The sequence below is a fragment of the Argiope bruennichi genome, chromosome 7 (assembly GCF_947563725.1).
Source record: "Argiope bruennichi chromosome 7, qqArgBrue1.1, whole genome shotgun sequence".
NCBI lineage: Eukaryota > Metazoa > Arthropoda > Arachnida > Araneae > Araneidae > Argiope > Argiope bruennichi.
The window spans coordinates 101,122,393-101,148,811 of record NC_079157.1 but is presented as its reverse complement, the minus strand read 5'-3'; the positions used below and the strand labels follow the sequence as shown (position 1 = coordinate 101,148,811).

The 26,419-nt window shown below is 30.4% G+C and overlaps 1 protein-coding gene across 2 annotated transcripts in view; it reads right to left on the bottom strand.

Moving 5' to 3' along the window:
• The window catches only part of LOC129975715 (unconventional myosin-XV-like), a 351,522-nt gene that overhangs the window by 117,057 nt on the left and 208,046 nt on the right, over positions 1-26,419 (bottom strand). The window contains exons 27-33 of one of the 2 annotated variants that reach the window (XM_056088888.1): positions 21,518-21,718; positions 19,435-19,577; positions 18,329-18,939; positions 15,521-15,918; positions 14,212-14,422; positions 12,759-12,903; positions 11,779-11,849 (exon numbers count right to left, since the gene is read on the bottom strand). In XM_056088888.1, coding sequence (XP_055944863.1) covers positions 11,779-11,849; positions 12,759-12,903; positions 14,212-14,422; positions 15,521-15,918; positions 18,329-18,939; positions 19,435-19,577; positions 21,518-21,718 — 1,780 coding nt within the window. The remainder of the gene's footprint in view (positions 1-11,778; positions 11,850-12,758; positions 12,904-14,211; positions 14,423-15,520; positions 15,919-18,328; positions 18,940-19,434; positions 19,578-21,517; positions 21,719-26,419) is intronic. The other variant, XM_056088889.1, reaches the window with a different exon arrangement.

The window sequence follows — 26,419 nt, the reverse complement described above, 5'->3', positions numbered from 1 at the left end:
GGAACAGCATAAGAGAATTATTAATATAAAATGCCCAGAATCTAGTGTGGGGGTTAAAAGAAAAAAAACATTCATGTTATAAAATTTTCAGAATTCGTGGTAGTTTAAAAATAAGCATTGATCCCATAATTATTCAATTCGAAATTTTTTTTCAGATTCCGTGAAGAAGCATTAGAAGTAAAAAATATTCTTTTATAAAGCCAAATGTATAATATTATACAATATAATAAATTGTTTAATATTCTTCATATCTCAATATTCTACAATTTCTTATTCTACGATTTGAAGAATGTTTTTTAAATTTTTTTAGTGATAAGTTTTATTGACTTTAAACCGAATTCATAGAACCTGAAACTTCCAAATATCATCCTATAAAAAATAATTAAAGTGATCTCAACATTTTTATAAAATTTATTATAACATACAAGATCTGTACGATTGTATTTTTAAATATATTACAATTAATTCTTGTTTTTCATAAATGCGTTGCATGAATAAGTTAAAAATGAGGGCTGCTTTCAGAACTTCTATATATACTATTTTCTATTGATTATTACACATTTTTTAAATGTAATGTATAGTAAAAAGAAATACAGTAACAGAAGCAATTGAAATTAAAAGTGAGCCCCCCCCCCTCCAAATCAACTTGATGGGCACACCGATTAGTGGAGAATTTAGGTACTATAAGTTTCCTCTTTTAATCAATGGCCAATTCATTTTCACATTCAGCACATTTTTAATATGCTAATAATTTATTTTAGATTAATATTTATTATTTTATTAGTAGAAATATGTGTTCATTTTTATTTATGTATTATAACTTCAAATTGTCCTGCATCCACGTTTCTATACAGTACTTTTAAAGCAGATGTTTGATTTTATGTATAATTTAATAACTAAGTGAAATTAACGGAGCATGTAAGAACATAACCCATTATACTTGACTAAGTGTTAATATTATCATAATATTTAATCATTCGTAGAATTTCTATTTTTTATAAACTTATTTATTTAGCAATTAGAATAAGAATATTTTTTTAATTCATCAACCTGTGGCCCTCTCTATAGCTAGCAGCCATGGGCAGTTGTGTATTCTGTCTAGTTCAAACTCCACCTGATATAGAAGCTCCGATAGCATGAAAGCATTACAGTTTTTTTTTTATTTGGTGGTACCCCATTTTTGAAAAAGTTCCTAACATCATGTTGATGCATTATCAGGTAAAGTAAATAAACCTTCAGAAATTTCATCATACACAAGGGAATCACTCGCGATTTTCGAATGAGGATCAGAAAGATTAGATATTTCAGTATCTGTAAACAAATGGCGGAAAAAGAGGCAACAAACAACATAAATAAAAACTTAAAATAAAAAAAAATTACAATTAAAATAAATTTCGATATATAAATTGAGTATTAAAAAATATCTCTACTAATAATAAAGTTGAATATGTGTGCTCTACAGCCAAGATCGTTTGACTTCACAGCTACCTAATTTACCAGAAATATTCTCTGAAGAGCAGAAATATGCACCTCAAAGTTTATTTAAAATTTTTAGTTAAAATTTTAATTAAAAATTTATTATTAAACACTTTTTAGCAATAATTTCTGAAAATACTGCATAAAAAATAATTTTTACCCCAATTTAAAATACAAAAAGTTGTCCTTTTAACGATTAAATTTAATGAAAATTTTTAAAAAATAGTTTTTATTACTTTCAATACTTTTATAGTCGAAATGAATTTTCTATTTTTTCTACAAACACACGAGCTCTTCCATTGTTCAATTTCGAGAAAAAAAAGACTTTGTTATCTTCACAATTAGCAAGTGGACAATTAGAAGGGGAAGTTCCAGTACCATGGAAGACAACATGCAATTAGAAAATATATTACTCAGACAGTCATATCTTTAATGAAACAATGATACCATGGGATTTGATTCGAATAGGAATGGTCATTTAAACAATTAACAGAACTTATCTAAAGCTATTTAATGTGAATCGCAATTTGGAACCTAGAACCACACTACCAAGAAAATTATAAATATTAAATAATGAATAAGAAATTTAACTGAAGTTAAGTACAATATATATTCTATAACTAGAGCTTCCCAAAGACAGGTACTAAGTAATTTAATACATTAGGGTTTTTTTCTTTGTTTTTATTATTGTTTATCGTTGGATGGTGTATTAGTCATTGTTAAGTGTTGTTATGTATGGAAAATACCAAGAGAATAAAAGCTTTAGATATTTTTATTAATTGTTCCAAATTGTTTGAGAATTCAGACCAGAGTTGTTAATTATTTTTAAGCAGAATTGCATTAATGAAATAATTATTACGGCTATAAAAAATATAACTTGTCAGAAAATAAATATTTGTTTAACACGTATTCACGAACCCAGACAACAAACAGGACATACTCCGAAACGATAAACTCATCAATTTAAAATCTTTATCCGGCATTTATAGTCAATTCCGTCTTATTTCGAAAAAGTATAATTCAAATAAAGGGAATTTCAAACACAAAACTCTACTTCCAACAACTTAAAAAAAAAAAAAAAAAAACCAATAAAAAACTGACGGGAAATGAATAATTAGCTACAAAAAAATTAGTTAAGAAAAGCAAACTATTCTTCAGATTAGGGGAAAGAAACACCCCTTATCATTTCCAATTTATAAAACTAAACATTGCTCAACAACCGTTGATCAGTAACTCTTAAAATTTCGAAGCAAGTTCGACCAAAAGACGACTTTCGGTTACTTATAATTCATTAGAGGAATCAAATAATATTTAAGATAGTACAAAAATTATTACCTTTTAGAAAGGTGCAATATTTATATTAATATATGCCTATACCGACTCTGAAAACTCTCAGATTCTAATGTCGCCGATTTAAAATGTGCAATCTACACTTTTAAGGCAATTATTACGCATTTCACAAATTTTGATTTTAAATCAAGGTACGAATTCGAGCATGTTTGATTTCAAAGAAAAAACAAGTAAAAATCCAAATGGATGCGAATCAATATATTTGCGTGAGTAAAATGACTTATTTTAAAATGATTTTAATTATTCCGAGAAATTAATCTTTTAATGCAAACAATCTAAATCATAAAGAAGACAAACAACTTCACAAAAAATGCTCAATACTCTTTTCATTATTGCTGTAGGCAACATAGAGATCCAGTTATAAACAAGATCCTGCTTCCCTATCTGAACATCCTTCTTATATAAATAGAATGATTGAAAACTAAAACATTAACAAATGACTCTTATTTTTTATATGACTCCATGATTATTTTATATGACTTATTTTTTTATATATATAATATTTTTTTATTTTATATGACTCCATTATTATTTTATATGACTTATTTTTTTATATATATTATTTTTTTATTTTATATGACTCCATTATTATTTTATATATATTATTTTTTATTTTATATGACTCCATTATTATTTTATATATATTATTTATTTTATATGACTCCATTATTATTTTATATGACTTATTATTTTATATATATTATTATTTATTATTTTATATGACTAAACATTAGAAAGAGTTGAGTTTTAATTATCATTGAATCAAATGGCAAAAAAGGGAATACCAATATAATAAAGAAATTTTAACACTAAAAAATATTCAACGTTAAAATTTAAATCAAGTTTTCAAAGATTCAATTTGAATTAAAAAACAAAAATTCTAAGCAGCCATTCAAAAGTTCAAACATTCTAACCCAACATTTAGATTCAATCATTATTAATATATTTACAAAAATTTTTAGTGCCAACAATACAAGATTTTCATATTTATTGTTCTACTAATATAGACCTCAATTTGTTCTAAAACTATTTGTAGAAATTGAACGTCCTTTAGAAACAGTTCAAAACTTCGTTACCTTTTCGATATTTGTTTCATCCAAAAAAATTCAAAGTTAACTCCCTTTAGAAACAGTTCAAAAATTTGTTACCTTTTCGATATTTGTTTCATCCAAAAAAATTCAAAGTTAACTCCCTTTAGAAACAGTTCAAAAATTTGTTACCTTTTCGATATTTGTTTCATCCCCAAAAATTCAAAGTTAACTCCCTTTAGAAACAGTTCAAAAATTTGTTATCTTTTCGATATTTGTTTCATCCCCAAAAATTCAAAGTTAACTCCCTTTAGAAACAGTTCAAAAATTTGTTACCTTTTCGATATTTGTTTCATCCAAAAAAATTCAAAGTTAACTCCCTTTAGAAACAGTTCAAAAATTTGTTACCTTTTCTATATTTGTTTCATCCAAAAAGATTCAAAGTTAATCCTGAAGGAATCCATGGCATGAAGTAGCACACTAGTGTCAATGAAACGAAATTCTCGATTCGGGCAAGGCAACTACAAAATCTTTTGCATTTCAAGAACACAAAGATCCAAAACCAAGAAAACTTCCAAATAAACCTTGATGTCCATTTCCCGCACGTTAAATCGTTACAAACTCCAAACACATATTATTTTCGAATGACATGATTCACTTACTACCCCACCAAACGATGCCACCGAACAAAATGGTGAAGGGAGAGGCAACCTCAAAAAGACCCTCCAAACTTTTCTTATTGTTGTTTCCATAGCTGCAGGGGACAGATAGATCCAATTATGAAAAGCATCAAAGCGATGTCATTTAATTCCTTGCCTGAGGGTGGTTTGTCTTCTAAGCCGGTTGATCGGGATCGTCGTGCGCAGTGACCATATCAACACAAAGGCTACTTCGGAAGCTTATGGCAGCAGACAGAACGCCTGGGGGTGCATGCAGCACGGTGCACGATCATCTGTGACATCACTGATCAGATTTGCAGGTAAATCGCTTCGGTATGCATTTAGGTTTTTAAACTCTAAGAAATTTTCAAAAAACTTCGATTCTTGTCTTTGGAAAATCGTTTCCATCCATGCTTAAAATTTCGGGTAAAAAAATTTGATAGCAAGAAAAAAGAAAAACCTTATCATTTATGCACAGTTTAAATTCAAGAATAATAGAATTTTAGAAGACTATTAACGATGGTTTTGAGGATTGAGATTCAAATTCTGAATAAGCCAAGTATATTCAACCTAACTTACTTTATAATATAATGCCGCCATTTGAGTCATTATATTATAAAGCAAGTTATATTTATTTATAAAGTCAGTTATACTTTATTTCACAGCGTTCTTTTTATTTAATGATATTTGTACTACTTTATCTTTTAATATTATAGCTAGACTGAGTGGAGATAGATTTCAGAGTAGAATGGACAATAAATTCAGCGTAGAAGTAGCTGAATTTAGAGGGAATTCTAGCTGATATTCTCTCTTTTATTAGCCATTTTCCGCTCTTTAGACATCTATCAGAATTTTCCTTCTCTTTATATCAACAATATATTATAAAATATTGCGATATAAAAGCCCCTTATTCACAAATCATTGCTACATTTACAAAGCCAATTACCGTATTAGCGAATTTGTATTTTAAAAATATCTTTCGGAGGGTGGCAAATGCCAGTCAGAGAATATATTTTTGCTGTCATATCTATTTTAGCCATTTATTCGATGATTTCATACTATTTTTACCATATTAATGTTTCTAAAATCGGCTTCAAGCCAGCTTTTATATAATTAAAGGAATTAAAAGCCATCAGATTTAAAGGTAAACAAGTCTCCATTTGGGAACCAACTGTTTGATCACGATATTAGCAGCATTAATTTAGTAATTTCAACGAATTTTGATGGCACTTCCTATAACTTATCACACAAAATGAAAGAATAATTTGAAATTATTACATGCAGTATAAATACACATCAATCTGACAGATTTGTTATGCTGGCAAAGTAGCGAAATCAATCGGAGACGATTTAACTGTAGAGGCTGATGGTTATGCGTGAAGGTAGCCACAACAAATCCTGTCGATACTGCTACGTTCAGTGGTGGCGGGGTGGTCGGCTGTACACAAAAAGGTTATGCGTGAAGGTTATATATTGCGACATCTCCAGGAAATGGACGGAGAAGCAGAGGAGACGTCCACTAAGGACATATCTCCTCGGGACCGTGAGTTATCATACGAAATAAAAATTGGCAAAGTCGGTCTAGTATTTGAGGTTCGGGTAATACTAATAAGTAAACAAACCGTCTTTTTAATAAAAAGTATTTATAAAGGTAAAAGCAGTAAACGTCGAAAAATTTGACCTCGAAATTTTGAAGAACCTTCAATTTTAAATACTGCTAATTCCGAGGGAAAAAAAAAACACACACACCTCTGAAGATTTTTTTTTTTTCTGTTGGCAATCCGCCCATGAACAAGATCATTAAAAAACCCGCAATAAACTAGATAAATGAAATCTGGATGCGATGTTTATTCTAAGCATACATATTCCTATCAAATTTTGAATGTAATTGGTCTATGGGAAAGTTATTTGTCCGTCCGACCTTGTGTACGTGAGCTCGAAACATCGAAAAGGTAACGAGCTATACACAAATATATATATCAATAAAAAACGCACATAATTTTGAACAAAATAACAAAATGATGAACAAATATTTTGAAAAATTTGAACAATAATGAGCAACGATGAACAAATATTTTTCCCAAATTTGAACAACAATGAACAACTATTTTGAACAAATAACAAATGAATGACAACTTGAATAGAAATAAAAGTATTACCAATTTATCACTTTTCATCATAAACATCATTCATTTCAGATTAGATTGAAAATCCCAATCTCACAGAATGTCATCTGCCCGTTTGTGGTCATCATCATGTAATTTCTGAGCACCCAAGAACCTCTTCATGGCTCCAAGCAGATGAAAATCTGAGAATACCCTTTTCAGGCTATAAGGTGGGTGTGCCAACATTTCCAACCGAATGGGGATGAAATTATCAATTGTTTGGGTTTATTATTGTTTTGTTCAAAATTATGTGCATTGCTCACTGATACCTCCCTCTTCGATAGTGAAATCTGGCTTACGATTTCATTCCTAATATTATAGATTTGTATCAAATTTTGACCAAGTTTTTCACTGGATTGGCTGTCTCTTGATCTGAGACCGGAGTTGTTTCGAGCAATTAGACGGAGAAATTTTAGTGCCATAATTATATATCAGAACAGAAAATTTTGCAAGAAGACCCTCCTTAATTTCTACTAGGAAGTTATAGCGATTTGTAACAGATGCAGCTTTGAACCACACTTTTAACAATTACTTATTATGTAAGAATTCATTTCAAAACTATTTATATGGACGTAAGCATACAATGGTATTAATGCCAACTTGAATTGTCATTAGTTGTTGATGATACAATACTATCGTTAGTACTAAATTTTATGCACAGTATGAAAATGGAATTAGTATTGCATTAGTTTTATATTAGTCATACTACATTAATAGTATCAATTTGATAGTTAAATTATTATCAAATAATTATGAATTAATTATTATAAGATGAAATGGTTTAAAGCAAATTAGTGTTACCGTAGAAAAGTGTCTTTTGCTTTCTGTTTTCGAAAGTAAAATGAGTTTTAAAAAAGAAATTTTAAAAATAATGAAATTTATGCTACTATTGGTGGTTAAACAGTATATAAAGCTAAAAGAATATTTGAAATCATTGGTTAAGAATGTTACTAAGGCTTGCCATATAAATATTTACAACATACTAAAATTTGAAAACAAAGCATTCAAATCTTTTTATTTTCAGGTATCTTTTCTAAAAAGAAGTTCGTTTAACTATGTTATTGAAATTCAGATAATCTATACCGGAAAACGATAATTTGAAATTAGCCACTTAAAATTTAAGTACTGTATTTCTAATTGTGAATTCTCTTGTTGTCGTCAGCAAACAAAAAATAAAAGTAAAGAAAATTTAACTATAAACTTATTAAATTTTTTTTATAAATAATGTACAATAGAAAAACATATTGCTAGAATTCGGTATAATATCAGCACATAGCTAAAACTGATCTAATCAAAAAAGCAAAGAAATATGGGTAAATTTTGATCTTTTTATTTTAAATTATTATCACTATAACTGAAAAAAATTACACACATCAATATGAGCAGCATATATTATAAACAAACGGTATATTAAAGTACGCAATTTTCTCATTAGAGATATGAAAATTTTTAAACAGCAAGAATATATTTTTCTTTTCTTTTTGACTAAATCATTTTTAGCTGTATAATCGATGATAATCATCGATGACTTGATCAAAGATATCGATGATTTGGTCAAAGAAAGCAAACATACCGTTTCTTGCTAAATCAATGCAATCAAAATACACAAATGATCTACTAGTTATGAAATGATTAAAGAAATCTAATAATAAAAAACTATAGAAATTAATTCAGTCACGTTTAATATTCATTAACTGCTCCATATCAATTTTATTTTGGAATCAACTTCGCATCTTTTATTCCTTATATTATGGCATAGTGTAGAGTAACCTAATTAATGTGTAGTTAGGAGTTAAATGACACGCGCAGTTGTGACGTCAGGAATAATGACTCCAATGCCAGTTTAAAATTATAAAAAATTTGGAATTGTAATAAATGAAAAATAAAATTAAACAAAGCACTTTTCTTACTTTTCCGTTGGTTTATTATTGTATTTTTAAATGAAAAAGAAGTTTTAACTTTTTTTCCCCAGAAAAAACAAAGATTTACGTCATATTAAGCTAAAAAAACATTTTAAAAAAAGTAAAGATTAAAAAATTGAATAAAACTTTAATTTTTTTTGTTCTAAAAATATCAACGAGAAGGCAACAAAAAGTCGAAGAAATCAGTAGTTTAGTTTCACAAATCAGTCAATAATATACCCGATAAAAACTCGATAGTTTTATTATCGTTTGGCTAAAGCAGAAAAATCTTTCTAATCGCAAACGATATTGTGGAAGCATTTTTTACAAAACGCCATTTTGGAAAGTAATGGCTATAATATAAAAAAAATAAAAAGAGATGAATTTTATATCATCTCTCATAAGAAACTTTCTTGTTATCTTTAGTAATTGTGTTGATGAAAAATGAATAGTTTTTCATTGAAATATAATTCTTTGTTCTGATTTTTCTGTAAATATAATTGTGTAAGCGTTATGTAGAAGAGAATAATTTTAAAGATATTTCATCACTGTTATACCAAAATATTAAAAACCACTTATAACAAAAATCATACAAAAACATGATAAAGCAGCTGGTGTTTTGCAATAACATACAGCCTACATAAGTGCTTTGCATTAATAAAATGTTTCGACATATTTGAAATACGACATTTGGATATAAAAGCGGTGATTTCTTGCATATGAAAATCTCAGTTGTTTCGAAATAAGCATAATATATGTGCAATTATCAGTTAGAAGACAAATTTGGATTGGCGAGCATTAAGAGATTGATTTTTTAAAAGCATTTATGATTATATTTATGGTCACGTAAAATGTTTTGCAAATATTAATAAAGTTTTGGTTTCCAATGAAAAATTTTGAAATTTATAATTAATCCGCATTTGAAGGAAAAAAAAATTGAAAAATGATAATAGAAATGTAAGGTGGTTTATAAAAGATATGAAAAATTTGCATTTGGAGATGAGAGAAATCAAATCAAACATTTTCAATATATATTATATATATATATATATATATATATAGCTTGCTGAATTATTAATGAAAAGTAAAAAATTAATACAGTGCCAAAATATTAGGAAGTGGGCCCCTCGCAAAAGCAAGATTATCAATTTAGTTATCTCTCTAGTGGAGAAAACCATGTAAGCAAATTTCATAAGTAAAGAAGATAAATTTTTATCTGATCGGGAAAGAATCATAATGCAAATTTCTTTTGCAAAGGGAAAAAAAATTAAATAACCCACGATGCAAACTTCCTCTGGAAAGAAGAATTCGGATGCAAAGTTCCTTCAGAAAAAAGAATTCTTAAGTGGACTTCTTTTGGAAGGAAGAATTAAGCAGATTTCGTTTCGAAGGGTGAATTCTTCAGCAGATTTCGTTTCGAAGGGTGAATTCTTCAGCAGATTTCGTTTCGAAGGGAGAATTCTTCAACAGATTTCGTTTCGAAGGGAGAATTCTTCAGCAGATTTCGTTTCGAAGGGAGAATTCTTAAGTGGATTTCATTTCGAACGGAGAATTCTTAAGCAGACATCTTTTAGTAGGAAGAATTCTTAAGCGGACTTCTTCAGGAAACAAGAATTCTTAAGAAGATTTTGTTTCGAAGGAAGTATTCTTAAGCAGACACCTTTTAATAGGAAGAATTCTTAAGCAGATTTTGCTTGGAAGGCAGAATTATTCTTGAGCAGATTTTGTTTGGAAGGAAGAATTCTTGAGCAGATTTTGTTTGGAAGGAAGAATTCTTGAGCAGATTTTGTTTGGAAGGAAGAATTCTTGAGCAGATTTTGTTTGGAAGGAAGAATTCTTAAGCAAATTTTGTTCGGAAGAAAGAATTCTTAAGCAGACATCTTTTAATAGAAAGAATTCTTAAGCAGACATCTTTTAATAGGAAGAATTCTTAAGCAGACATCTTTTAATAGGAAGAATTCTTAAGCAGACATCTTTTAATAGGAAGAATTCTTAAGCAGACATCTTTTAATAGGAAGAATTCTTAAGCAGACATCTTTTAATAGGAAAAATTCTTAAGCAGACATCTTTTAATAGGAAAAATTCTTAAGCGAACTTCTTTAGGAAGCAAGAATTCTTAAGAAGATTTTGTTTCGAAGGAAGAATTCTTAAGCAGACATCTTTTAGTAGGAAGAATTCTTAATCAGATTTTGTTTGGAAAGATGTTGATTTCATCCAGAAAAAATCTTCATGTAAACTTTTTCTGGAAAAAAGAATCCTCATGCAAACATCTATTGGGAAGTAGAAAGTTACTGCAAACTTTTTATGAGGTGAAATATAATCCAATTGCAAATTTTTACTGGGAGAAAGAATAATTTTTATGCAAAACATTTTACTAGGAAGAGAAATCCTTTTGGCAATTTCGTCAGGAAAGAAAAATCTTTAAGCAAACTTTGCCTCGAAAAAAGAAGAATCTCCGTGCAAATTTTTTAAAAGCAAGAAAAATCCTGATGCAAACTTCATTAAGCAGGAAGAAGAATTCTGATGCAAACTTCCAATTAGTGAAAGAATAATTTTCATAAAGTCGCATGTATTCTCTTTTCATGCAAACGTTTGCCTAGTCTATTTGAGAGAGTTTGCAGTCCATTGATCGACATTTGAAGCATATATGCAATTAGTAGTTGTTATTAAGACATTATTGTAATTACTTCTAATTAAAACAATTACATTAATTACATTTTGTAACACTAAGTCATCGTTACTACGTCACCATAAGTGTCTTCTAGCACATTTACCACTCAATTTCGATTCGGTAAATTAAGATGAAACATACTAGGTTTGGCATGTTGGTTTAATTACTTGATATTTAAACTATCTTTTTTGGATTTACCTGTATAACTCAAATTCAACTAATATAAAGACTTCATAACAATTAAAGGTTATCGAGCATAGAAAAAATAAAAAGAAAAGATCCAACACACCAGAAGATATACTTTTATTTTCTCATACAAAAATACAAATGTGGAAGGAAGGGAAAAAATAGCACCCATTGTGAAAAGTTCATAAATAGTGATAATAATGAATCGCATGCACACCCGATGCCATTAACTCTTTCACCCAACAGTAGGAGAGCGATTAAGAAAAGTAGGAGCATATTAGTAGTGAAAGAGCAGCAGCGTGGGAGTTAGCAGCTGGAAAGGTGCTGATTAGAGAGCCCTACCTGGATCATCTGCTGCTGCAACAGCTGCTGCTGGATCAGTTGGGAAGCGTCTACCATAGGAACAGTCATGCCTGAAAGTAATGGGCAGAGGCATTTATTAACACATCCTAGAAATATTCAAATTGATAAACTACCAAGGATCTTCTTTTAATTCTGGCATTTTTTATATTAGTATCCAAACTATAATTCACTTCTAGCTGAAATAATCAGTTACTCTAGCTGAGATTCGTCTGTTAATTAATAAATTGTAATTAAATTTTTATTCATTACAATATTTGTGAACAAGATTTTTAATATATGTCATATGAGAAAATAATTTATTTAATATTACTATAGACGAAATCCTAATGTGTCCGTAATAAAACGCTTTTTAGACAATTCATTTGTAATGCGTAAGCTTACTTTTATAAAACATTATAAACCATAAAATCTTCGCATGTGGTATTACTGTAAAATATTAATTTAACTAAATTTATAAACTAATAAATTAAATTTATAAACAATTAAATCAAATTTATTAACTTAAAATATTTCATTATTTTAAAAAAATTGAAAAAAATTAATACCACTAAAAGGATAAATTTTTTATTTTTTATTCTAAAGTGGTGTAAAAATAGATTCTGTGCAATAATATGCTCCGAAGTAATAAAACAAGATAATAATAGAAGAGATAAAATATATTATTTCAACATGTAAGATAATATTTTAATTAATTTTTAGCTAAAAATCTAATACAAATTTTCAAAAACCTTTCTTTAGTGAATATCTACTACTTAAAAAGGAACTACTTGCAAATTGGTAGTTCCAGAGCCAACGTTCTACCTGGAGAGTGGTTTTGAACAACTTTTGTACAAAATAGATGGCATCATGGATGATGCATTAGTAAAAAATATTTCGTTCATAGGCTGTATACCAAAATGTATGCAGACTATAAGCATCATGTTAAAAAGAAAGAAATCTTTAATTTCACGAAAGCTTACCAGATAAATTGTATAGAGGCAAGTTGTTGCCACCTGTTGTTGAAGATGCAGAAGAGTTGCCAACTCCTCCTGGCAGGGCTGGTGAGGGAGTGGACAAATTAGGTGTCATGCTTTGAGAATGAAGACCGTTGGAGGCCCCGCGCTGCTGAAAGAATAAATTGCAGAAAACTCAGCTTTTTGATGGAGAGAAAATAAAAAATACTCTTTAAGTCAAGCCAATCAAATGACTTAACACCAGACTATGCTTGGAACAAAATAATACTTTATGTATACTTCATTTCAGATTAATTGTTAGAGCAAAAAGGGAGATAAAAGTAGCCATTTTGATGTTTCTTGTACCGAATTAAAATAAAACGTAAATGTACTCTTAAAAAAATGTAAAAAAACAACAACATTTTAAGCGCAGAATTCACCATTTCCCAAGCCCTTTGTGCAATTCAATTTTCTCTTTATTAAAACATCCAGTGTCGAACCCCTAATTTATTTTTCAAAAAGAAAATATGCGAATATTTATTTATTAGAATATTTTCCAGCGACCTTTGCACATTTTATATCTACCAATCTAAGGAAAAGTTAAGTATTCAAAGTCTCACTATACTTGTTGAGAGCTAACCCATTTTACATAGTTCTAGCTTTAATCGAAAGAGTCATTCACTTTAAGATAAGATTTAACAATTTTGTTAAGAATATGAGGCATCATGCGTTTTAACTAAAGGACTGAAGGCGAATTCGCCTTTGCTGAACTTAATGTAATCAAAATTTATTGGCGGGATTTGGTTTCCATTATCACAACAATACAAATATTATTAAAATATTTCTTTAAAAATAACTTATCTGAATTAAAAAATTATATTGGCCTCGAACCTGCAGAAAGATCTTTCTCAGGTTCGAAACCGATTAAAATATGCTTGGTAACAATCATTACCAAAAAATTGAACTACGATTTTATCATGGAATGTACCATGAAGCTTGCAAAAAAGATGGAACGAAAAATAGCACATTGCACATTTCGTTTCTAGAAATTTCTGTTACAAATTGTATAAAATAGTTGATTAAACAATAGCTTTTATTATTTGATCTATTAATAAACATTAATACGATTAAATATTAACATTATTAAAATAATTAAATTATTTATCATTACAGTACAATTTGTACCAAGTAATAAATAGCAAAATGCAAAATATTATTTTGTAGTAAAACTTGTTTCAAAGCCTTACAAATCAATTTTGCATCATGCCCCAGCTTCGTTCTGGCCGAACCTGAATACAGGAACTATTTTAGTTAATATTACCCGTCTTCCTCCTTTTTTATGAAATTAAATTGAAAACAAAGTGATTTTTCCCCTAAATAAGTCCGTTTAAAATATATATGGCACAGCATATGACTCATCAACTAGGAATATGGTCCCAAACAAATATGGCAATGCACACGACGATTGGAGGTTATTTACCTGGGTGTCGATCCCACCACCGACGGCCTTGCCACCGCCCTTCAGAGCTTTGGCAAGGCTTTCAGGGTTGTTGAGATTGCTGAATTCCTCCTCTGGTGGTTCTGGGAGCAGCTCGTCTAGGATGTTGTAAGGATCAATTTCGGACGAATCTTTGTTGTACACAGACACAGATTCTGGTCTTCGCCCTCCTTTGATAGAAGCTGCCAGAGATCTACAGCAAGAAATAGAATAGTTACTATTTTGTTCTAGAATTTCAATTCTCTCTGGATTTCATTCTTTACGGCCTTCTTCAATAAGATAAATCGTCGGGAATTCAAAAATGTATGGATTTTTTATTAACGAAAGAACTAAGGCCACTATAGCAAATATTTTTTGTTTGTTAGTCTGTATTTAGATATCTGAAACATTCGAGGTTCATTCTGAGAAAATTGAACAAAATCGTAACAATTCTAACCCGTGTTTTTTCATATAAATAAACAGCAAATTAAAAAAAAATGCTAGCTTCTACTTATTTGCAAATTTTGATAATTGATGTAAAACTTGTTGAAAATATATTCCTATTCTTTTATTAGTGTGTGCAACAAAGCTTATCGAAAGGGCAGATCATGCCCCTGGGAGGGGTCGTGGAATTCTTGCAGGAGTTTTTCTTCAGATTCTCCAACATTTACATGCAAAAATAAAGTCAATCATCGTCAATCGAAAGATTTCATTAAAATCTAACAATTAACTATTTTAATTAAACATCATTTCAGATATTTATTAATGCTGTTTCTCTACTCTGCTATTATTTATTCATGCTGTTTCTCTACTCTGCTATTATTTATTCATGCTGTTTCTCTACTCTGCTATTATTTATTCATGCTGTTTCTCTACTCTGCTATTATTTATTCATGCTGTTTCTCTACTCTGCTATTATTTATTCATGCTATTTCTCTACACTGCTATTATTTATTCATGCTATTTCTCTACTCTGCTATTACTTATTCATGCTATTTCTCTACTCTGCTATTACTTATTCATGCTATTTCTCTACTCTGCTATTACTTATTCATGCTATTTCTCTACTCTGCTATTACTTATTCATGCTATTTCTCTACTCTGCTATTATTTATTCATGCTATTTTTCTACTCTGCTATTACTTATTAATATTGTTTCCCTATTCCCTTTTTATTTATTAATACTTACTTTACTTACTATCAATGCCTCATTTCCTGAAAAAAAAAACTCCGAATCCAGAAATCCCCCCCCCTATCCCCCAAGAGTTGGAAAATTTAAGGAACTTTAATATACACAGCAAAATGGTCTTACCTTGCATCACTCAGTTCATCCAGATTTCCATCAAGAACAGGATTGAAGAGATCATCAAGATACTGGTCAAGATCGGAGGTGTGGGAAGGTATGCGAACGTTTTTGACGTGGGATGCCAGAGAGGGTGCTTCCGAAGTGTCGGACATAGCAGAACTCTTTGGCCCCCCAACGCTGCTGTAGTCGTCACGGTTCCGATCGATGTGTGCCTTCGTAGAATGAGAATGGCCTTTAACAGCCTGTTGCTTGCCCCCATACTTCACATAACGAGTCGACTCGGTGGTCCTGCTGCATCTGGAACCGTCCGGATCTGGCAGGTAATCGTCCGGCTCGATCTCTTCTTCTTCATCGCCATTTTCTGGGAAGTCGAATTCTGGGAAATCTATGGCGTCGTTAGAAGCCTGTAGGGGTGGAAAAACATTCAATTTTTCTTGTAACTTCAAAGTATAATTTTTATTTTCCCAGTTACTTAAGAATTTTAACATCACAATATATTGCATGTTCCTCACTGTAGATTTGGAGAAGAAATTAATAGTAACTATATTAATATGTATTTAACTCTTTGTTACTCGTTAGTGCAAGAATTACAGTGTCTCAAAATGCAGGTAATTCTAGGTAATTTTTTGAGGAAATTTTTCGAGCACGCAAACAAAATTGAATCATCTTTTCCATATGATTAGCTGATCGCGAATTAGCTTGCATCCCTAGATTTGAGATACATATTCGAAAATGCCCGAATCAGGGCTTTGTCAAAAGGGAAGATATGGGACGAGCCAGGACTCATAGAGTTAAAGATGAATATTTGTATATCATTTATGCAAATCTACAAATTTTTCCACATTTTGATAAATTAGGCACACATGCCATTCAAAATAAAAGCGATGTCAAATATCACTCCGATTTTTCAAAATTTAAAAGACAATTTAAATATGGGTAAATTAAAAATTAAACAAGGCTTTGGTGCTTTACAGCTATACTTACCCAAATTACTACCGCACGAAAAATGGTTATTTACATTATTTTAAAACTCAACACATTACGAATTTAATAACGCCAATTTAATTTCTATACAATATTTGTCTAATTAAAAAACTTTCTAAATTTGACGTTATATATAACAATGTTTTGATAATGATGGTGAAATTCCAACTCATTACACTGTTTAGTCAAACAATTCAATCGCATGCATTTGCCAATGCTAAAATCAAGATAAAAAAATTGCTTTCTTTGGACCTTAATAGAATTTTTATTTTGCATTATACTCAATTCTTTTCTTATACTTTTTTTTTATTTATTTGATGATTAATTCATAGCAAGATAATTTTATTAAATTCAATAATTAGTAAAGTGGCGTTTTATAGTAATATTTTTCACATTAATAGTTTAATATGCAAAAATGCTAATATTCCAGCGAACAAACAGGTCGCCAAAGATAGCTAGCATCTACATAGTTAGCATGTTATTGGTTGACATGATATAATCGAAGTGCTAGGACTCATTTGAAAAAAAAATTAATGTGAAGGAATCAATTTTATACTAATATGTCTTGTCTTTTTTGATAAGGTAATTTAGAAATATCCACACATAACATTTATTGACCCTGGAACATCATATTGAATGCTACTAAATACAATAATGTCATCGTGGTTATTGTTATCATTCATTTTATGTTATCAAAGTCTTTTGGTTTCGAACTGATTCATATAAAAAAAATCTTCCTTTAATATGATCACTAAATCATTTAATGCTACCGGATTTAAAGTAGAGAATTGACCGATCTTCCATATTCAACCAGCGTTAATGATTAACGCTTTTGAGTTTGTAATGGAAAGCTTATAAGCCAGCTAGCAAACCAGTGAGTAACTCTCCCACCAGTGAGTCGGAAGTGAGACGAACGGTATGGCTGTTGAGTGGTGATGTATTAGCTGTTGAGTCTAATGCGCCTGTACCCATTTGAGTAGCTCCAAGCGTTATGGCGGGCGAGCAAGCGCGTGTGTGTGAGTGGTTGCTGTAGTTGCGTCAAGTGATCCTGACAACTTTGGGTTGCTGTGGGTAGATGGCGCCACAATAGCTGTACGAAGGTTGAAGGATCACGTCCGGGTCACCAATGTGGTGGTTTGTGTTGAACGAGGATAGCACCTGGGACCTTGTGGCTAGCAGTCCAGTAACGTGACCACAATACAAAAGCAATTACTCTTGCAGCGTAGTTGTTAACTGGCTTATAAGCTTTCCACTACACGTTATTAAATGATTTATGCTAATCCATGTTCGGATATATTCAAAAGTAGATGAGTAGATTTCAAAGCAAGGTACTAGCATACTTTACGAATACTAGTGAAATATTTCAAGCATAAATCAACGTGCCAGCCATTGCCATACAAACGAGTAAATGATTTGAAGCATAAGGGGAAAAAAATATCCCCACCAATGACGGAGGAGTTGGAGGTTTATGGGGTCTTCAAATCTCAATGTTTAACTTATTTCTAAATGTATTAAAAAATAGAGTTAAGAGATATCTTGCATGAGATGCTTCACTCACAGAGAGGCTTCCAGTTGTTTTTTTGATGAGATTTATCCCACTTTATAAAGTATAAAAGTATCTTAGATATCTCAGGTGTCCGTTGTTTAAAATAATAATAAATACCCCAAAATAAAGTGAATCATCTATATAGGAAGTTGACTAAATTCGAAGATTAATTAGTTAACTATAAGAAACATTGTCCATGAAAACAATTTTAACAATATTTTTTAGTATATAAATTCTCAGTACAAATGTAATTATAAACTCTTTGAAATATCAACAAAGAATACCTGGGATGAGTTGCTGGCGTCTCTGTTGTTACCGCTACCATTCATGTCAGGCGAGTGACCATTGATTTTACTGGACTCATCAATACTGGGCGTTTGCCCATGAATAACACTGCCTTCTCCTCTTCGACTTCCAGCGTCGCTGGCATCTGTCTTGGTCTGCTTCATGAGTTCTTGGCGAGAGAAGTAGCGGTCGTTGAGAGCCGAGGACGCCAATCCGAGTTCATCTTGCCAAGCATTGCTGGGAGGACTCTGTGCGGACTTTGAGTGGTGAGGCTCCTCCTCGGGGCGTTGCTGGGAAGTATTATTTTTAGGCGCCAAATAGCGCTTGTTGAGTTTACTCGTTTCCGAGAGTCCTGGCACCTCCCGTTCTTGGTAGCGCTCGTTCAATTTGCTCTTGGACAGCCCCAACATGGATCCGATGGGTTCAGGTCTCGATCTGGAACGATGAGTTTCGTCTACGATGAGATCGGATCGGGTCGTCTTGCCGTTCTCGAAGTACCGATCGTTGAGGGCACTGGTCTTGGACAAGGGAGGGTCGATCCTTCCAATGTCGTCCAGAAGCCGTTCGTGTGAACTCGATCGGATGCGTTCTTTTCTTCTTTCTCTTGTAACTGAAAAATATAATTTCGATTAAATGTTTATAAACATTTTTTAAGATAATTAAAAAGTAACAGGACCCAATTTGTAAAAACTAAGTGGTCTTTATTATCATTTTTCGTTGCAGCCCATTAAGCGTCATTTTCCATTTATAATAAATAAATCAAAATTCTGGTCCATTTAATTCCGTTTGGATTCTTTTTCATATCTCTCTACATAAAACGCTAACATAGGTGGCAACGAAATCGCTCTTATTACTTATTGCTGAATGGCAACAGTCAAATATAAACACATCGCTGTATGAACTTTTCAGCTGCTTCACTGAACATTTTTACAGCTGCATTTAATTCAATATTTCGCTAATTTTTGAAGCTGAAAACTTTTAGAAATGCTCGGCAGATGGCTGGTATTCCATTCAATCAGAGGAAATAAGATCTAAAAGAAATAAAGATCTTATGATGTTGAAAGAACAGGGAAAAAAAAAGAATCAAACAGAAGTCTGTACTTACGATATTCGTGCGAAGAATGCTGGTCTGCCCTTGTGATGTCGTCGATGGAACGGGATTTGATTGGTTGTTTGTACCGGATGGGCGCTGGTGGGGACTCATCGATGTCGATTTCGAATGTGTTGATACGCTCAGGGTTGTGAGGCCTACATATGAATACGTATTATAATACACATATAGAGAGATAAATATTTCTATTTTGTAAAATGTTCTAAAAATATATATATATCAGTAATTAGTTTGCAAGATGCTTATTTTCAACCAAGCACCAAAATAGAAAATTTTAAATAATAAACGTTTTTAATAAAACATCCGAGATAAGAATATAAAATTTCAAATTAGGCTTCAACTCTGAAGGTCATTTTGGTCATTCAAATAACGCAAAAGGTGGACAATAAGTTCTTCAATTAATGCGTTCGTCTATTAAATAAAGAAAAAACGCAAAATTTCGCAGATAGATAGCGCTGTGCATTAAGAAATTTCCAAAAATAAAATATCTCTTATCCTACACAAATTATATAAAAATATTAACTTTTTTTTCCATATCGGTTTATTCAAAATTTATTGAAACTTTTTCCGTTATTGAAAAATGGTGTTAATGTTCAGTGACCCCACAATCTAAATGGTGAAAGCATCAACATTGGACAACAATAACAAATTTCCTTAGAAAATAGTTTTACCTGATCCCATTACATGAGATTAGTGACTATGTATTTTTTTTTTTTCATGGAAACTTTGGATTATTTTTTAAAGTTAGTTTTCAAGTTTCAGTGTTATTTTCTATTCATTTAATAAATGTCAAGGTTTTTTTTTTATCTGAAATACTTAGTCAAATTTCGTATTATTTGAATTAATGGGAGCTCCCGCCTTAGCTCTATATTTAAAAATGGTTTAAATAAATGGAATAAGCATAACATTATGATTTAAAGCGAATAATTGACTTAAAACACTTTATTTAGAAACTTATTTTTAATTTACCATAATAAAATACAGAATAATTATTTGGAAAAAACAGAAATTGACATTTCATTGCAAAAGTTCTTTAATTCCAATATTTACTCGCTGTCTTTAAACAATAAGGCAAAATTTTAATTGTGTTTTAAGCACTAAAATATTTTTTTCAGATATAGGAGTTAAATATTTTTTTAATAAAAATAACAGCATATTTTTTATGCACTAAATTTTGAATAACATATATAATTACTTGCAAAAAATTTCTTTATTTACAACTTAAATTTTAACGCTTATTTTTGACTAGAACTTTCCAGTTCTCTTAAATTATTTTATTTTCTTACCAATTATTTTCTTACGACTAAATTGCTAAGAATGAATTTTTAATTGCTTTCAACTTAATTCGGCTCCGATTCAGAGAATAAATACTATTTGTCTTTGATCTATCTTATTTCTTTTGCACATTTATTGCTTTTAGCATATTTAGTGCTTTATTTATCTAATTTTATTTTTATATATACTATATATATAGAAGACTATAATTCTTTTGGTACATTGTAAAATACTTCTATTCTACAATAGCATGCTTAAAATCTTACATCCTCTTCGATAGGCTGGGTCGGTGTGGGTTTTAAATTAATTTAATTAAACCTAAACAATCAACGATAGAGCTTTATGCAATTACCAATCCCTCACGATTGATACATTTGTAGAATTTAACATATCAATAATATTTTCAGCTTTCTTTACCTTGATTTCCATGATATGAATTCATTTTTCATTCGTTCCATGCTGACCACCATCAGAATATCAGCAAACGATTTTCAGTAACAAAGCAGATTCCTTTCCGTAAATTTCGTTTCAGCTGATTGAGCTTTTATTATAAATGGTCACTTAGGAAAAGCAGGCCTGATGTTCTGAAAAATAATCGCTCATTTTCTGATTTTCGTTTGATAGTCATTTTGGGAATCGGGGGTGTAGGAATTAGACGGAAAAACATTCGATCTGGACACGGAACATACATCGGGTAGATGGTGGAGTAAGGGGAGCGATAAGTTTTTGAGTTAGCCAATTTAATAACAATTTTTTTTGATTGTTTGTGATATAATTAAGACAAACAGCCATTTCAACTTACGATGCTGCCCATGTTGCAGACGAGTATTTGGTCTTTTTGTTCTTATTGGCAGACACGAGGAAGAAGGATTTGCAGACAGGGAAAGCGGGCGGGACCTCGGTTTCAGAGATCAGATCGAGGACGTAGTCGTAACCGTTCAGTTCGTACAAATCTCCGTCGTCGTCCAAATCCACAGTCCACCCGTAGCAGTCGTCAATACCCCTGTAAAGAAAAAAAAAGTTGATTTAGTTGTTATTTTATTCATAATGATTTTTTCAGAATTGTATCTTAAGAGTTGACCAATTCTTAATATTGTCACCTACTAAATCAAAACAATGATAGCATAAACTGAAAAAGGATCCCACTGATTTCCGATTAAAAGGTTAAGATTGCCAGTTCCTCATTTCGGTCAGTAAAGTATGATTTTTAAAAATTTTAATAGTTTTCATTCAAAATATGGGAAAAAAATGAAGAAAAAGACTGCTTTCCATTTAATGCCGAAGTATATACTTCTTTGTTATTTTTAAACAAGCCGAATAGGTATTTCATGTTTCAAAATTGTGGTTTATTTTTCAATTAATAGTTTAAATACGCACATTTACCCGTAATATAAAACGGTAATCCGTAATATAAAATACAAGCATGATAAAGTTGCGCCAAGAATAGTAAAAAAAAAAAAATGTGAATATAGCAATGTTGAACACCAAGAATAAAAAAAGTACAAGCATGATAAAGTTGCACCAAGAATAACAACAATAACAACAAAAAACAGATATGTAATGCTGAGCTAAGAATAATAATAATAAAAATACAAGTTTAACTATACTGTTATAAATACACAAAAGTGTATTTATAATATACAAAAAAATGTTAGAAGGCAAAATATTTGAAGCAAAAATCGACTAAAATGAATGGTAATAAAAAGACTGAATTAAAAATAAGAATCTAAAGAAAAGTATATCCATTGTAAAAGAATTTCTATAACATGAATTTGCTTACAAATATGAACAGTATTTTGAATACATAAAATCCTTATTTCGAAATTGTCCTAATAAATATTTCAAACTTTAAGAACACAATAAATATATATTCTTTCAAATTTTGTGGAATGCTCGGAGAATTTCATTATAATCATTCTACTTTTTGCATATATTGGGGGGGGGGAGATAGCCAAGGATATTGATATTTTTTTGATACATTAAAATAAAAATATACAATATTAAAATAAATTTTATACAACTTCGAAATCGCCAGGCAGATTAATTCTTTTTGCATGTCAATGCGTCTCGGTACTTATAAGACGCTGTTAAAGGGTTTCACATAAATAGCAGTTCACTTTGTTCCAAAAGTATTTAGATATGCAGGTAAATATTTATTTTAAATAGTAATTTAAAAGATCCCTGAATACACGTATAGAAAGCAAACAGTTCCCTAGAATTAAAGGGTTAAAATAGCTCTTTTTTCTGACTTTTTATAATGTTTTTTTTTTTTTTTTTTTTTTTTTTTTTTTTTATGACGTCTACACATATGTGGCACGTCTTATACAACTGCAACAATTGTTTTTGTTAAACATAGTAAAATTATTTTAATTATTTATTGATATTTTTTAAAAAATTAAAAAATAATACTAGTAAGTATGAGATTTCTTAATGAACAAATCAAACCCTATAAATAAATAATATATTCATAAAAAATTCAATTTTATCATATCAAAAGAAATTGTAATTAAAATTCAGTACTCGTAAAATATAAGAAGAGGTAACATTTTACTGTTAAAATATTTTCATTATATGTTCTGCCTAAATTGTCAACAAATGGGCGTGACTTCATATTGCAAATAAAACATTTATCCATATATTTAATATAAAAATAAAATAAGGACAAACAAATTTCTGATATTAATTAAAAAAGCCAAATTCGGTGATTATTTTTTTGCATTTCCCAAGTTTATTCTATCTTGAAGCAGATGTGAAAAGACTAATTTTAAATAACAATATGCTAATAAAAGAAAACGGTAAACGATTTTCTTTCAATTTTATTTCTGGAAAGATAAAAATAGTGCGATCACAATCAGAAGAAAAGAAAACTTCAGATTTCCCCACACTAAAAATAAAACAAAAGCAAGACATTTATAAGCTATAAAACCAAGAACTTACTACATAAAGTTGTAAACCGCAGCCAATAAAACCCGTAATATTTCGCCACAATAAAAACCCAGTTTTGAATGGATTGAACGTTTGTAATCTTTAGGGAGCCAGACATGAAACGAAGCTTATCGATAACTCCTCGGAATTTGTGAAGATAATTACCATGGGACTCGGAAGAATAGCAGGTTTTATCTAGAAGATGAACTGATAGAAAACTAATTTTTACAAAACAAATGTTCTTTTTTCCTTCTTTTCTTTGTAATCTTGTATTTATTGTATTATATTACACTAACAATGACTGTGCATTCGTAGCGGCATTAGAAATCATTATTTTTTTATAATGAAAAAAAACTTCGAATTTTATTTCGAGATAAAAAAAAAAATCTGTATCTGCTAAATAGCAGTAACGTTTTGTGTAATATAATAATTTTTACAATTACACACGTTACATTGTTTTTGGGGTTTTACGTTCGTATTCATATACACTATATGCGATTATTTAAATTAAATATTGAAAATTGATATATCTAAATGTTATGAAATTTCAAATCAACTAAATATCAGTCAAATCGATACAGTAATTAGGAATTGGGGGTTTCGTCGAGTCCCCCCCCTCCTTATTCGAGTTCAATGCAGCTCAGATATATCCCGTTTTAAAGCAATACTAGGGCTATTTTGGGGCGGACTTAGAAATATCGAACCGCGATCAGATGACGAGTAGACACCTAAGCTGGCACCCCCTCCTCTCTCCAAACTTCTGCTACACACCAACGGGAGGACGTTTGGCAGCGACGGATTTAACATTCACCAGACCCGCCTACACAACGGTTTTTCGGTGGGATCGGGTCACGAACCTGAAATCCTATGATTCCGAAGCCGAGACCTCACCACGAGGCCACAACGACCTCCTCCATCTCTGAGAATATACAGTGAAGTAATATTTTTGAGATATCCTTCAAAAATGGGCTACACTAGGGGACAGGCTCCTATTGATGATATAACTAAGGATCACGAGTTTTTTTTTCTATCTATACTAATACCATATAAGAATATATGTGTGTGTAATAAAGATGAGTGGGTAAATGTATGTTGGCATTCTATAGGCCAAACCTTTTAACCTACAGCTACCAAATGTAGCACATGTATACCTTGGAGACTGCGAATATGCACCTAGAAGCAATTTTTTTTTTTGAAATTCTAATTAGAACTTTAATTTAAAAATTAAACTGAATTTCAGCGATAACTTCGGTGCAATAAAAATAAATTTTACACTATTCCAAAATTTAGAAAAAAAATTTGTCTTTTTTTAACGATGCCAATTTAATCGAAGTGCTATTTATGCTGAATTTTGATAATTCTTTAAAAATATTTTTTTGGCTGACATCCAATAAAAGATTATATTGTTACTTTCAAATACAAACTGTTTTCATTGTTTTACAAATATTTAATAGAGTGATTTTCTTTCATTGTTAAAAACTAAATAATGATTGTTTTAATATCTGTGTAGTTTACAAGACGAATAAAAAAGTGAAGTTACATTACCACGAAATTTAGGAGATGATGAACTGCAAATTTACGCCTTTCACAGTACTAAGATGCCATGGAACTGTCTCCATTAGAAAAGTTATGAACACGATAAATAGAGTAAGTAACATAATTATAATAAAGCTTTAATACCAATTAATTCGACGGAATCATGACATAAAGTTTATCTCAACGATTTATCTTCAGACAAATATAACTAATATTTCTGACGAACCGAACAGCTGGTCGCTTGAGGCGACTATTATGAAATGAAAATGAATGATCAAAATCAGACCAGTTCTTGCACCTCGGGGCCGGTTCTTTGATTTTTTTTCCAAATTATTTCAGATATAAAGATTCTATTCCGTAGTTCAATCGTTCCCAAAGGAACGCCTCGGTATTCAAAAAAATCTTGATTTCCGTAAAAGGGCACTACGAAAAATGAAATGAAAAGCTAACTTCGAAGAAATTTGAATTCAGTTTATTATTTCATATTTTTGCAAAGCTCCGCTTTCGCAGTTGCTATCAGATAATCATAATTATAATACGGCAGGCAATGCGGTAAAAGATATAAGGTAATTGCGTCAAGTTTGATTCTAAGATTTGATAAATGTGCAATAATCAAAAGGATCAATAATTCTAATATTATACTAGTCAAAAATTCTTGAAATAAATTTTAATGAGATTTAAATAGGAAGTTACGGTTCTGGTTTCAGTAAACATACAGAAAATTTAAAACGTTTAAGAACCATAAGCTTAAAATCAATGTTAAATTAACTTACGATAAAATTACTAATTTTCTATTAATGATAAAGAAAAAGGCATGCTTGTATGTGTTGGCGTTCAAAAGGGCAGATCGTTTGATTTTGAGTTACCAAGTTTGACAGGTACATATTTTGGAAGATAGAAAACTGTAATGTTGTGCGAATTTTTTTGAGATTTCATTTAACGCAAAATCAAGAGAGATTTCGCCACTCTTGGAGTAAATATTGAAAATATTATTGCAAAATTCAAAGTTTTATACCATTTTAATTTTTTTTAAAAAAAGAATTGTGTTTTTAAGGTATTAGTTTAAAAACAATTCAAATTTCTTCTGGATTTTGATAATTTTAAATTCTTCTGAATAATTGTTTACACAGGAACTACCAGAATGAAATGAGCTAATTCTGTGCCACGTATATAGCAATTTTCATTGTTATATACGTGGCACAGAATTCGCTCTTATTACTTATTGCTGAATGGCAACGATAAA